The 12830-nt window shown below is 46.9% G+C and overlaps 1 protein-coding gene across 1 annotated transcript in view; it reads left to right on the top strand.

Annotated features, from left to right (window-relative positions):
• Positions 1-12830, top strand: part of NSF (N-ethylmaleimide sensitive factor, vesicle fusing ATPase) — a 243493-nt gene that overhangs the window by 219804 nt on the left and 10859 nt on the right. Inside the window, exons 16-20 of the mRNA XM_063959459.1 lie at positions 1028-1094; positions 1180-1259; positions 1353-1487; positions 1609-1722; positions 2206-2261. Coding sequence (XP_063815529.1) covers positions 1028-1094; positions 1180-1259; positions 1353-1487; positions 1609-1722; positions 2206-2261 — 452 coding nt within the window. The remainder of the gene's footprint in view (positions 1-1027; positions 1095-1179; positions 1260-1352; positions 1488-1608; positions 1723-2205; positions 2262-12830) is intronic.

Genomic DNA, 12830 nt, shown 5'->3' with positions numbered 1-12830 from the left:
CACCATCAGCATTGCCCACTCACTCCATCACTTACTTACTTTCTCTGTGACACAACCAATGAGCTGGCTGCCTTTATGGGATTCACAAAATAATTTTATTTTTTCTGCTTCTCTCTTCTATACCCTCCTTTTACCCCCTTGTATGTAACCCCTTGGCCATTTATCCATTTTCAGCCTGCCTTTATATGCCTGCGGTTCAGAACATTTTGTAATGTCTGTTGTATATTCCCTGGTTGTCCCTGTATTATCTATAGTTACCTACCCCAGGTTTAAGCAATGTGTACTTTGAGTCTGATGATGAAGCTAAAGCTCTCTACAAGCCCTGTTAACATGAAGGGACTTTTAGATTTTCATAACTTGACAGCAACAAAGTGTCCCCTTTACTGTGTAGCTAAAAAGCCATGTATTTTTTTACCAAGAGCATGAACTCTCTCTATCAAAAACTCTTGAAGAAGGTATAACCACACAGTGCCCACTTTAGAATAAAGAAGGCACATGACTGCACGGACCCTTTCGGAAATAGAGCATTTCACCTCCTGAAGAGAACGCTCTGTGATGACGACATGGCTTACAGCTACCAAAATAGAAAAACTGACTCTATTGAAGACATTGGGGCAGATGTATTAATCTGGAGAAGGCTTAAGGAAGTGATAAACCAGTGATAAGTGCAAGGTGATAAATGCACCAGCCAATCAGCTCCAAAATGCCAAATGACAGGAGCTTACTGGCTGGTACGTTTATCACCTTGCACTTATCACTGCTTTATCACTTCCTTATGCCTTCTCCAGGTTAGTACATCTGCTCCATTGTTCCCAAGAAAGCCCTTGAACCCAGCAGCAGTAGGGACCACAGATAGACCACTCAGGATGATTTTCCCCGACTTTTTATCTGGTCCTTCTCACTTGTCATTTTTTCTTTGTTTTTTTGGGGGGGTTTTTCCCCCAAACTTTCTTCTCTATTGCTTTTGCAATTTAAAATAAACCCCATATTTGTCTTACTCTCTCTGCTGTTTCCCCCCCCCCCCCAGATCTTTGATGATGCTTATAAGTCTCAGCTGAGTTGTGTTGTGGTGGACGATATAGAGAGGCTGCTAGGTGAGACTGTTTCTACCCTTTATTTTTCATGAATCATTTAACAATAAGCAGTTTGGGACTATAACCTATTGCTTCTTCATTGTAGATTATGTGCCAATTGGTCCTCGTTTCTCTAATCTGGTTCTTCAGGCTTTGCTTGTGCTCTTGAAGAAGGCACCACCTCAGGTAGGAGTAATCTAGAAATACAGTATAGTCCATCTGCTGGAAGATTGTGCCACAGTAATTGCAGGCATATTAAATACTATCGTTTACCTCCAGCGTCGTAAGCTACTGATCATTGGCACCACCAGCCGTAAGGACGTCCTTCAGGAGATGGAGATGCTGGATGCTTTCAGTACAACCATCCATGTACCAAACATCTGCACAGGTGAACAGCTGATGGAAGCTCTGGAGGTGAGGGCATAACATCTGGGGGAGCCCCTTATCTGAAGAACACTTACTGCAGTAGTGCGTTTTCACAGCGTTAGTAAAGTGTGTATTCTGTAGTTCTGACGGTTTGTTGTTTGTTCTGCAGCTTCTGGGCAGTTTCAAGGACAATGAACGGTCCATTATTGCTCAGCATGTGAAGGGCAAAAAGGTTTACATAGGGATCAAGAAGCTACTCATGTTAATTGAGATGTCCTTGCAGGTGAGTGCACTGGAAAGGCAATGGTGTTATGGTACAATGGACGGGTGGCGACATGAGATTTTAAGTTTAAGTAAAATGATACTTTAAGTTGCCTAGTTGTTACTTTGTACTTCTGTAGTCACATGTTACTGAAAACAGAAGGTACAGTACAGCAATATACTTGCTCTGCTGGAGTAAAATAAATGATCACTGGAAAACAGCAATAGGACAGCGCCACCTAGTGTACAGTGTTTACTTCTTTTTTCACCTCTTGTGTTTTGCTAATAAAAACTGAAATGGTTATAATAATAATAATATGACAAAGATAGTGTTCCACCATACGAATATTGTGTATCTGTGTGTCATAACCATCATATTTTTTCAACCACTTACAAAACCCATAACCATAGATTTATATTGCACACTCAACATGACAGGTTGTTTAGGAATTACTATGATATTATGTATGTATTTTATATGTAATCTTTATTTATTTGTTTTAAGATGAACCCAGAGTATCGTGTTAGCAAGTTCCTTGCCCTGCTGAAAGAAGAGGCTACGTAAGTATGTAGTGTGGGCAGTATAAATGGGAGGGGTTAAACAAGATACAAGGTTTATTTAATCACATGCTAAAAAAAACTGTATGATTGGGCTATGTGCCACTCTCATTTCTCCACTTTTCCTAAGGCTGTGCCAGTTTTGTGCCATTACACTGTGCTGATCTGATCCCATAAAATTCTGATCCCATAAAATCCCATAAAATCCAGCACAAAAGGGTATGAAATCTCCTGAGAGTATAGCTGGGTGGTCAGCATGCTATACAATGATGAGGCTGGGCAGTACAGGAGCATAGGCCTTTGTCTATGCTGAGAATTTGGGAGATATGGTACAGTAACCCATTACAGTTGTAAAGAATCCATCATACGATATATACCGCTATCAAAGCCCATTAGCCTGTAGCAACAGGTGACCTGTCTTTGGCTGTAGTAAGCTGAGGTGGCCACCTCTCTCCCAGTTTCTTCTTTGTAACGTGAGGTCCTTAGTGCTGTGGTGGATTGGGCTGCGTGCTAGCTGGGTTAGTTAGTATACTAAACAGTCTGATGAGCAGACATCCCTGGTGCCACAGAGCTTCTCTCCAGCAAATAGGGGGGGGGGGGGGGGGGGGGGGGGTGTTTTTGATTTATGTCACTGTGCTATTATAAAGCACAAGGAATATAATGGAGCAAATACAGAACCCTATTTAGGTTCAGTTCCAGATTCTGCTAAAAAACAAAATCTGCAACTGCTTCTGTTGCCTGATGGGGGCCGCTCGTCCAAAATGAATGATGACCCCCTGCATACGCTGCTAGGCCGTTTTCTTCATTGGAGCAGGTATGTGTGACATCATGCAGCTGCTGCGAAAATGACCGTATCACCTCCTCCCCCCCCCCCCCCCCTCCCCAGCAACGAAGGCTCTTTAAGACCTGTACATGTATGAATGATGCCCTATGAAAAAACAGGCATGAAAGTACTTCCTACGAGCATGTCAATAGTGATGTATGACTTTTGTTTATAATACTGCTTTTAAACTAGTATTCATTAATCACCTAATTTGCATATCAATTAACTGAGTGAAAGTAAATCTTATTTCTCTGACGTCCTAAGTGGATGCTGGGACTCCGTAAGGACCATGGGGATTAGCGGCTCCGCATGAGACTGGGCACAACTAAAGAAAGCTTTAGGACTACCTGGTGTGCACTGGCTCCTCCCACTAAGACCCTCCTCCAGACCTCAGTTAGATTCTTGTGCCCGGCTGAGCTGGATGCACACTAGGGGCTCTCCTGAGCTCCTAGAAAGAAAGTATATTTTAGGTTTTTTATTTTACAGTGAGATCTGCTGGCAACAGACTCACTGCAGCGAGGGACTAAGGGGAGAAGAAGCGAACCTACCTAACTGGTGGTAGCTTGGGCTTCTTAGGCTACTGGACACCATTAGCTCCAGAGGGATCGACCGCATGGAACCGGCCATTGATGTTCGGTCCCGGAGCCGCGCCGCCGGCCCCCTTACAGAGCCAGAAGCAAGAAGTGTTCCGGAAAATCGGCGGCAGAAGACTTCAGTCTACACCAAGGTAGCGCACAGCACTGCAGCTGTGCGCCATTGCTCCTCATGCACACCTCACACTCCGGTCACTGATGGGTGCAGGGCGCTGGGGGGGGGCGCACTGAGTAGCAATATAAACACCTTGCCTGGCAAAATCATCACAATATATAGCCCCAGAGGCTATATATGTGATAAATACCCCTGCCAGAATCCATAAAAAAGCGGGAGAAAAGTCCGCGAAAAAGGGGTGGAGCTATCTCCCTCAGCACACTGGCGCCATTTTCTCTTCACAGTGCAGCTGGAAGACAGCTCCCCAGGCTCTCCCTTGTAGTTTTCAGGCTCAAAGGGTTAAAAAGAGAGGGGGGGCACTAAATTTAAGCGCAATATTGTTTATACAAGCAGCTATTGGGGGAAAAATCACTCAGTTATAGTGTTAATCCCTGCATTATATAGCGCTCTGGTGTGTGCTGGCATACTCTCTCTCTGTCTCCCCAAAGGACTTTGTGGGGTCCTGTCCTCAGTCAGAGCATTCCCTGTGTGTGTGCTGTGTGTCGGTACGGCTGTGTCGACATGTGGGATGAGGAAGGTTACGTGGAGGTGGAGCAGAGGCCGATAAATGGGATGTCGCCCCCTGTGGGGCCGACACCAGAGTGGATGGATAGGTGGAAGGTATTAACCGACAATGTCAACTCCTTACATAGAAGGCTGGATGACGTAAAACAGCTGTGGGACAGCCGGCTTCTCAGCCCGCGCCTGCCCAGGCGTCTCAAAGGCCATCAGGGGCTCAAAAAAGCGCCCGTTACCTCAGATGGCAGACACAGATGTCGACACGGAGTCTGACTCCAGTGTCGACGAGGTTGAGACATATACACAATCCACTAGGAACATCCGTTACATGATCTCGGCAATGAAAAATGTGTTACGCATTTCTGACATGAATCCAAGTAACACATAAAAGGGGTTTTATTTTTGGGGAGAAAAAGCAGCCAGTGTTTTGTTCCCCCATCAGATGAATGAATGAAGTGTGTAAAGTAGCATGGGTTCCCCCGATAAGAAACTGGTAATTTCTAAAAAGTTACTGATGGCGTACCCTTTCCCGCCAGAGGATAGGTCACGTTGGGAGATATCCCTTAGGGTGGATAAGGCGCTCACACGTTTGTCAAAAAAGGTGGCACTGCCGTTTTAGGATACGGCCACCTTGAAGGAGCCTGCTGATAAAAAGCAGGAGGCTATCCTGAAGTCTGTATATACACACTCAGGTTATATACTGAGACCTGCAATTGCCTCAGCATAAATAGTGCTGCTGCAGCGTGGTCTGATACCCAGTCAGATAATATTAATACTCTAAGACAGGGATAATAGTTTGCTAACATAGAGCATATTAAAGACGTCGTCTTAGATATAAAGGATGCACAGAGGGATATTTGCCGGCTGGCATCCAGAATTAATGCAATGTCCATTCTGCCAGGAGGGTATTAGAAACCCGGCAGTGGACAGGTGAGGCTGCCTATAAAAGGCACATGGAGATTCTGCCTTATAAGGGTGAGGAATTGTTTGGGGATGGTCTCTGGGACCTCGTATCCACAGCAACAGCTGGGAAGAAAAAATGTTACCTCAGGTTTCCTCACAGCCTAAGAAAGCACTGTATTTTCAGGTACAGTCCTTTCGGCTTCAGAAAAGCAAGCGGGTCAAAGGCGCTTCCTTTCTGCACAGAGACAAGGGAAGAAGGAAAAAGCTCCACCAGCAGCCAGTTCCCAGGATCAAAAATCTTCCCCCGCTTCCTCTGAGTCCACCGCATGACGTTGGGGCTCCACAGGTGGAGACAGGTGCGGTAGGGGCTCGTCTCGGGAACTTCAGGGACCAGTGGGCTCCCTAGGTTCTGCAAATAGTATCACAGGGATACAGGCTGGAGTTCGAGGCGACTCCCCCTCGCCGTTACCTCACATCAGCCTTGCCTGCTACCCTCGGAGAAAGGTAGTACTGGCGGCAATTCACAAGCTGTACTTCCAGCAGGTGAAATCAAGGTACCCCTCCTTCAACAAGGCCGGGGTTACTATTCCAAAATGTTGTGGTACCGAAACCAGACGGTTCGGTGAGACCCATTCTAAAATTGAAAGCCTTGAACACTTATATACGAAGGTTCAAGTTCAAAATGGAATCGCTCAGGGCGATTATTGCAAGCCTGGAGAATTTCATGGTATCACTGGACATCAAGGATGCTTACCTGCATGTCCCTATTTACCCTCTTCACCAGGAGTACCTCAAAATTGTGGTACAGGATTGTCATTACCAATTCCAGACGTTGCCGTTGGTCTGTCCCCGGCACCGAGGTATTTACCAAGGTAATGGCCGAAATAATTATCCCGTACTTGGACGATCTCCTTATAAAGGCGAGGTCCAGGGAGCAGTTGTTCGGCGGAGTAGCACTATCTCGGGAAGTGCTACAACAGCACGGCTGGATTCTGAATATTCCAAAGTCGCAGCTGGTTCCTACTACGCGTCTACTGTTCCTGGGTATGGTTCTGGACACAGAAAAGGATAAAAAGGGTTTCTCCCGGAGGAGAAGTCCAAGGAGTTGTCGTCTCTAGACAGAGACCTCCTAATACGTATACAGGTGTCGGTGCATCAATGCACGCGAGCCCTGGGAAGGATGGTAGCTTCTTACGAAGAAATTCCATTCGCCAGGTCCCATGCAAGGATTTTCCAGTGGGATCTGTTGGACAAGTGGTCCGGGTCGCATCTTCAGATGCATCGGCGGATAACCCTGTCTCCAAGGGCCAGGGTGTCGCTGTTGTGGTGGCTGCAGTGTGCTCATCTTCTAGGGGGCCGCAGATTCGGCATACAGGACTGGGTCCTGGTGACCACGGATGCCAGCCTTCGAGGCTGGGGGGCAGTCACACAGGGAAGAAACTTCCAAGGCTATGGAAAAGTCAGGAGACTTCCCTACACATAAATATTCTGGAACTAAGGGCCATTTACAATGCCCTAAGTCAGGCTAGACCCCTGCTTCAACACCGGCCGGTGCTGATCCAGTCAGACAACATCACGGCGGTCGCTCATGTAAACCGACAGGGCGGCACAAGAAGCAGGATGGCGATGGCAGAAGCCACAAGGATTCTCCGATGGGCGGAAAATCATGTGTTAGCACTGTCAGCAGTGTTCATTCCCGGAGTGGACAACTGAGAAGCAGACTTTCTCAGAAGACACGACCTCCACCCGGGAGAGTGGGGACTTCATCCAGAAGTTTTCCAAATGATTGTACACCGTTGGGAAAGGCCACAGGTGGACATGATGGCGTCCCGCCTCAACAAAAAGCTACAAAGATATTGCGCCAGGTCAAGAGACCCTCAGGCGATAGCTGTGGACGCTCTGGTAACACCGTGGGTGTACCAGTCGGTGAATGTGTTCCCTTCTCTGCCTCTCTTACCCAGGGTAATGAGAATAATAAGAAGGAGAGGAGTAAGAACTATACTCATTGTTCCGGGTTGGCCAAGAAGAGCTTGGTAACCAGAACTCCAAGAAATGATCTCAGAGGACCCATGGCCTCTGCCGCTCAGACAGGACCTGCTGCAGCAGGGGGCCTGTCTGTTCCAAGACGTACCGCGGCTGCGTTTGACGGCATGGCGGTTGAACGCCGGATCCTGAAGGAAAAGGGCATTCCGGAGGAAGTTATCCCTACGCTATTTAAAGCTAGGAAAGAAGTGAACGCAAACCATTATCACCGCATATGGTGGAAATATGTTGCGTGCTGTGAGGCCAGGAAGGCCCCAAAGGAGAAATTTCAGCTAGGTCGATTTCTGCACTTCCTACAGTCAGAGGTGACTATGGGCCTAAAATTGGGTTCCATGAAGGTCCAGATTTCGGCTCTATCGATTTTCTTCCAAAATAGAACTGGCTTCACTGCCTGAAGTTCGGACTTTTGTTAAGGGAGTGCTGCATAGTCAGCCCCCGTTTGTGCCTCAAGTGGCACCGTGGGATCTCAACGTGGTGTTGGATTTCCTGAAGTCGCATTGGGTTGAGCCACTTAAATCCGTGGAGCTACAATACCTCACGTGGAAAGTGGTCATGCTGTGGGCCGTGGCGTCGGCCAGGCGTGTATCAGAATTGGCGGCTTTGTTATACAAAAGCCCTTATCTGTATTTTATATGGATAAGGCGGAATTGAGGACTCGTTCCCAATTCCTTCCTAAGGTGGTATCAGTTTTTCATGTGAACCAACCTATTGTGGTGCCTGCGGCTACTTGGGACTTGGAGGATTCCAAGTTACTGGACGTAGTCAGGGCCCTGAAAAGTATATGTTTCCAGGACGGCTGGAGTCAGGAAAACTGACTCGCTATTTATCCTGTATGCACCCAACAAGCTGGGTGCTCCTGCTTCTAAGCAGACTATTGCTCGCTGGATCTGTAGCACGATTCAACTTGCACATTCTACGGCTGGACTGCCGCACCCTAGATCTGTGAAAGCCCATTCCACGAGGAAAGTGGGCTCTTCTTGGGCGGCTGCCCGATGGGTCTCGGCTTTACAGCTTTGCCGAGCTGTTACTTGGTCGGGTTCAAACATTTTTGCAACAGTCTACAAGTTTGATACCCTGGCTGAGGAGGACCTAGAGTTTGCTCATTCGGTGCTGCAGAGTCATCCGCACTCTCCCGCCCGTTTGGGAGCTTTGGTATAATCCCCATGGTCCTTACGGAGTCCCAGCATCCACTTAGGACGTCAGAGAAAATAAGATTTTACTCACCGGTAAATCTATTTCTCGTAGTCCGTAGTGGATGCTGGGCGCCCATCCCAAGTGCGGATTGTCTGCAATACTTGTTTATAGTTATTGCCTAACTAAAGGGTTATTGTTGAGCCATCTGTTGAGAGGCTCAGTTATATTTCATACTGTTAACTGGGTATAGTATCACGAGTTATACGGTGTGATTGGTGTGGCTGGTATGAGTCTTACCCGGGATTCAAAATCCTTCCTTATTGTGTCAGCTCTTCCGGGCACCGTATCCTAACTGAGGTCTGGAGGAGGGTCATAGTGGGAGGAGCCAGTGCACACCAGGTAGTCCTAAAGCTTTCTTTAGTTGTGCCCAGTCTCCTGCGGAGCCGCTAATCCCCATGGTCCTTACGGAGTCCCAGCATCCACTACGGACTACGAGAAATAGATTTACCGGTGAGTAAAATCTTACTTTTTTTCTCTCGTTTAACAATTTAGGCCTGCCCTATTTAATTTCAATATACTACTTAGGGTTTGAATTCAGTAATCCTTTTTAAAAGATCAAGTCCTAAAATATGGATTTAGCGCTATCAAAAAACTGCAGTTATGTTGTTTTCCTATATGTATAGCACCTACATTTCTGCCAAGTTTTACAGATTGAGGGGCAGATTTATCAACGCGTGATATTCTTGTTATCACTTGTTACAAATAATAATTAGTTCCCCAGCCAATCCGCTAACTGTCATGTGTTTGAAAAATTACAGAGGCCGTTTGCAGATGTTACACCAAACCTCATTTCTATTGAGTCACTCAAAAGTATTTCAAGACTTTGAGTGTGATGCTGAATTGGACGTAACCAGAGGCGGCTCCAGAGGTGGGGCTGCAGTGCTCCCCTATTTGAATTTTGGACTGTGCTGCAGCCTCACCTCTGGAGCCGCTACTGGAGGTAGCTTCGTTAAAAAAAAAAATCCATAAAAATGGTGTACTTATGCGCATATGTTGTTAGATGTGCCCAGATCTCCACCTATAGCGTATGTACCACATTCACATTGGGCATATTTATGAAAGTGGCAACAATATGCCCACAGAATCATGTAATATATGCACGATCATTAGAGAGAGTACCTATCAGCTTCAGCGGTCACTCTGCAATCATTCACTCAGAAGTGGCTAGCAACACATCATCAGCGTGTAGCTGTACCCGCACTCAGGTGCTTGCATCTGCTCACAATTACGACACTCCCCCAGACGTCATCTCCAGTAGGAGCCAGGCACAAACCTAGATGCCTGAAAATTGTCATGAATGCTTTTGTGCGGCACACATTTGCATATTTTACGCTATGCAAATGAGTGTCCGTCCAACTTGCCATCAACTCTTTTGTGTTTCAAACAGGATAGAAACAAGGGGTGACCGACAGATCTGTCAACCAGAACTGTTTCTATTTCCAATATAACTGTGCCTGTCTCAGTAGCTTTTATAAATGTTTTCTGTTACTGATTCCAATGCGTTGAAAAATCTTGCGGTTTTGTTACATCATAGATGTGGCTTTGATCTGACTGATGACTCTTCTTGGTGTTCTTTAGACTCCCTGGCTAATAAGTATCATATAGCCCAGCCCAATTTTATGAATATCTCTCTTATCTCAGTTCTCTAACAAAGGGGAATGATATTTAGGCCCTTTAATCCTTTTGAGGGACTTTGCAATTACTCTCCCATGCGACAAGGTATCCTCTCCATTTTATGTAATATGCTCCGCATCTCAAGTATGGGTCGTGTTCTCTCTCGTGAATGTATCTGGGAGGGTGATCTGGGCACCCCCACCAGGCAAGGATATATGCAGCATCGTTAAACAAAATATAGCACGATCTTCTATTGCTTTCCTGATTAAGGAAAACTCCTACAAAAAAAATCTACACTAGATAATGTTTGGTTCCCACCAGATTGTGCAACATTTTCCCTTTTCCTCTTCATCATGTTGGTGTGGTTGCGGGCAGGTAAGGGACTTTATCCATATTTGGTGGCTGTGCCCCCAAAATTTCCTCTTGCTGGGATGATATTGGGACCCACCTGAGGGATAAATTTCAAGTCCCAGTCCCTGGCTGGTATTGTTGGGGCTTCCGGTTTCTAATTTTAATACCTCCACCAATATACTCGTCCTCCGTATACTCCATTCTGCTATATGTGCAGCTGCTCTTAATGAGAAGTTTAACCAGATCTGGGTTCCTTGGTTTAAGTAATAATCCATCCCTACTCTGGTTGTTTGAGGTCCCTTTGCTGGGATTTGGGGGATGGTTGGCCTCACAGTTTTTCTTTGTTTCTCTATCGTCCTAGTGGATGCTGGGGTTCCTGAAAAGACCATGGGGAATAGCGGCTCCGCAGGAGACAGGGCACAAAAAGTAAAGCTTTTTCCGATCAGGTGGTGTGCACTGGCTCCTCCCCCTATGACCCTCCTCCAGACTCCAGTTAGATTTTTGTGCCCGGCCGAGAAGGGTGCAATCTAGGTGGCTCTCCTAAAGAGCTGCTTAGAGAAAGTTTAGCTAGGTTTTTTATTTTACAGTGATTCCTGCTGGCAACAGGATCACTGCAGCGAGGGACTGAGGGGAGAAGGAGTCAACTCACCTGCGTGCAGGATGGATTGGTTTCTTGGCTACTGGACATCAAGCTCCAGAGGGACGATCACAGGTACAGCCTGGATGGTCACCGGAGCCACGCCGCCGGCCCCCTTGCAGATGCTGAAATCAGAAGAGGTCCAGAATCGGCGGCTGAAGACTCCTGCAGTCTTCTAAAGGTAGCGCACAGCACTGCAGCTGTGCGCCATTTTCCTCTCAGCACACTTCACACGGCAGTCACTGAGGGTGCAGGGCGCTGGGAGGGGGGCGCCCTGGGAGGCAAATGAGTACCTATAAAGGCTAAAAATACCTCACATATAGCCCTAGAGGCTATATGGAGATATTTAACCCCTGCCTAATTTTTCTAAATAGCGGGAGACGAGCCCGCCGGAAAAGGGGCGGGGCCTATCTCCTCAGCACACGGCGCCATTTCCTCTCACAGCTCCGCTGGTCAGGACGGCTCCCAAGTCTCTCCCCTGCACTGCACTACAGAAACAGGGTAAAACAGAGAGGGGGGGGGCACATTTATGGCGATATTTTGATATAACAAAGCAGCTATAAGGGAGCACTTATTATAAGGCTATCCCTGATATATATATAGCGCTTTTGGTGTGTGCTGGCAAACTCTCCCTCTGTCTCCCCAAAGGGCTAGTGGGTCCTGTCTTCGTTAGGAGCATTCCCTGTGTGTCTGCTGTGTGTCGGTACGTGTGTGTCGACATGTATGAGGACGATATTGGTGTGGAGGCGGAGCAATTGCCAAATATGAGGATGTCACCCCCTAGGGAGTCGACACCAGAATGGATGCCTTTATTTATGGAACTACGGGATAGTGTCAACACGCTAAAGCAGTCGTTTGACGACATGAGACGGCCGGACAATCAATTAGTGCCTGTCCAGGCGACTCAAACACCGTCAGGGGCTGTGAAACGCCCTTTGCCTCAGTCGGTCGACACAGACCCAGACACAGGCGATGACTCCAGTGGTGACGGTGACGAATCAACCGTATTTTCCAGTAGGGCCACACGTTATATGATTTTGGCAATGAAGGAGGCGTTACATTTAGCTGATACTACAGGTACCACTAAACAGGGTATTATGTGGGGTATGAAAAAACTACCTATAGTTTTTCCTGAATCAGAAGAACTAAATGACGTGTGTAATGAAGCGTGGGTTGCCCCTGATAAAAAGCTGATAATTTCAAAGAAATTATTGGCATTATACCCTTTCCCGCCAGAGGTTAGGGAGCGCTGGGAAACACCTCCTAGGGTGGACAAGGCGCTAACACGCTTATCTAAACAAGTGGCGTTACCCTCTCCTGAGACGGCCGCACTTAAAGATCCATCAGATAGGAGGATGGAAAATATCCAAAAAAGTATATACACACATGCAGGTGTTATACTACGACCAGCTGTAGCGACTGCCTGGATGGGCAGTGCGGGGGTAGTTTGGTCAGAATCCCTGATTGAAAATATTGATACCCTGGACAGGGACAATATTTTACTGTCGTTAGAACAAATAAAGGATGCATTTCTTTATATGCGTGATGCACAGAGGGATATATGCACACTGGCATCACGGGTAAGTGCTATGTCCATTTCGGCCAGAAGAGCTTTATGGACGCGACAGTGGACAGGCGATGCGGATTCAAAACGGCATATGGAAGTTTTGCCGTATAAAGGGGAGGAGTTATTTGGAGTCGGTCTATCAGATTTGGTGGCCACGGCTACAGCCGGGAAATC

This window comes from Pseudophryne corroboree, chromosome 3 (genome assembly GCF_028390025.1).
Source record: "Pseudophryne corroboree isolate aPseCor3 chromosome 3, aPseCor3.hap2, whole genome shotgun sequence".
NCBI classification, from domain to species: Eukaryota; Metazoa; Chordata; class Amphibia; order Anura; family Myobatrachidae; genus Pseudophryne; species Pseudophryne corroboree.
The sequence above is the reverse complement of the archived record's forward strand: the minus strand, read 5'-3'. Positions and strand labels throughout refer to the sequence as shown.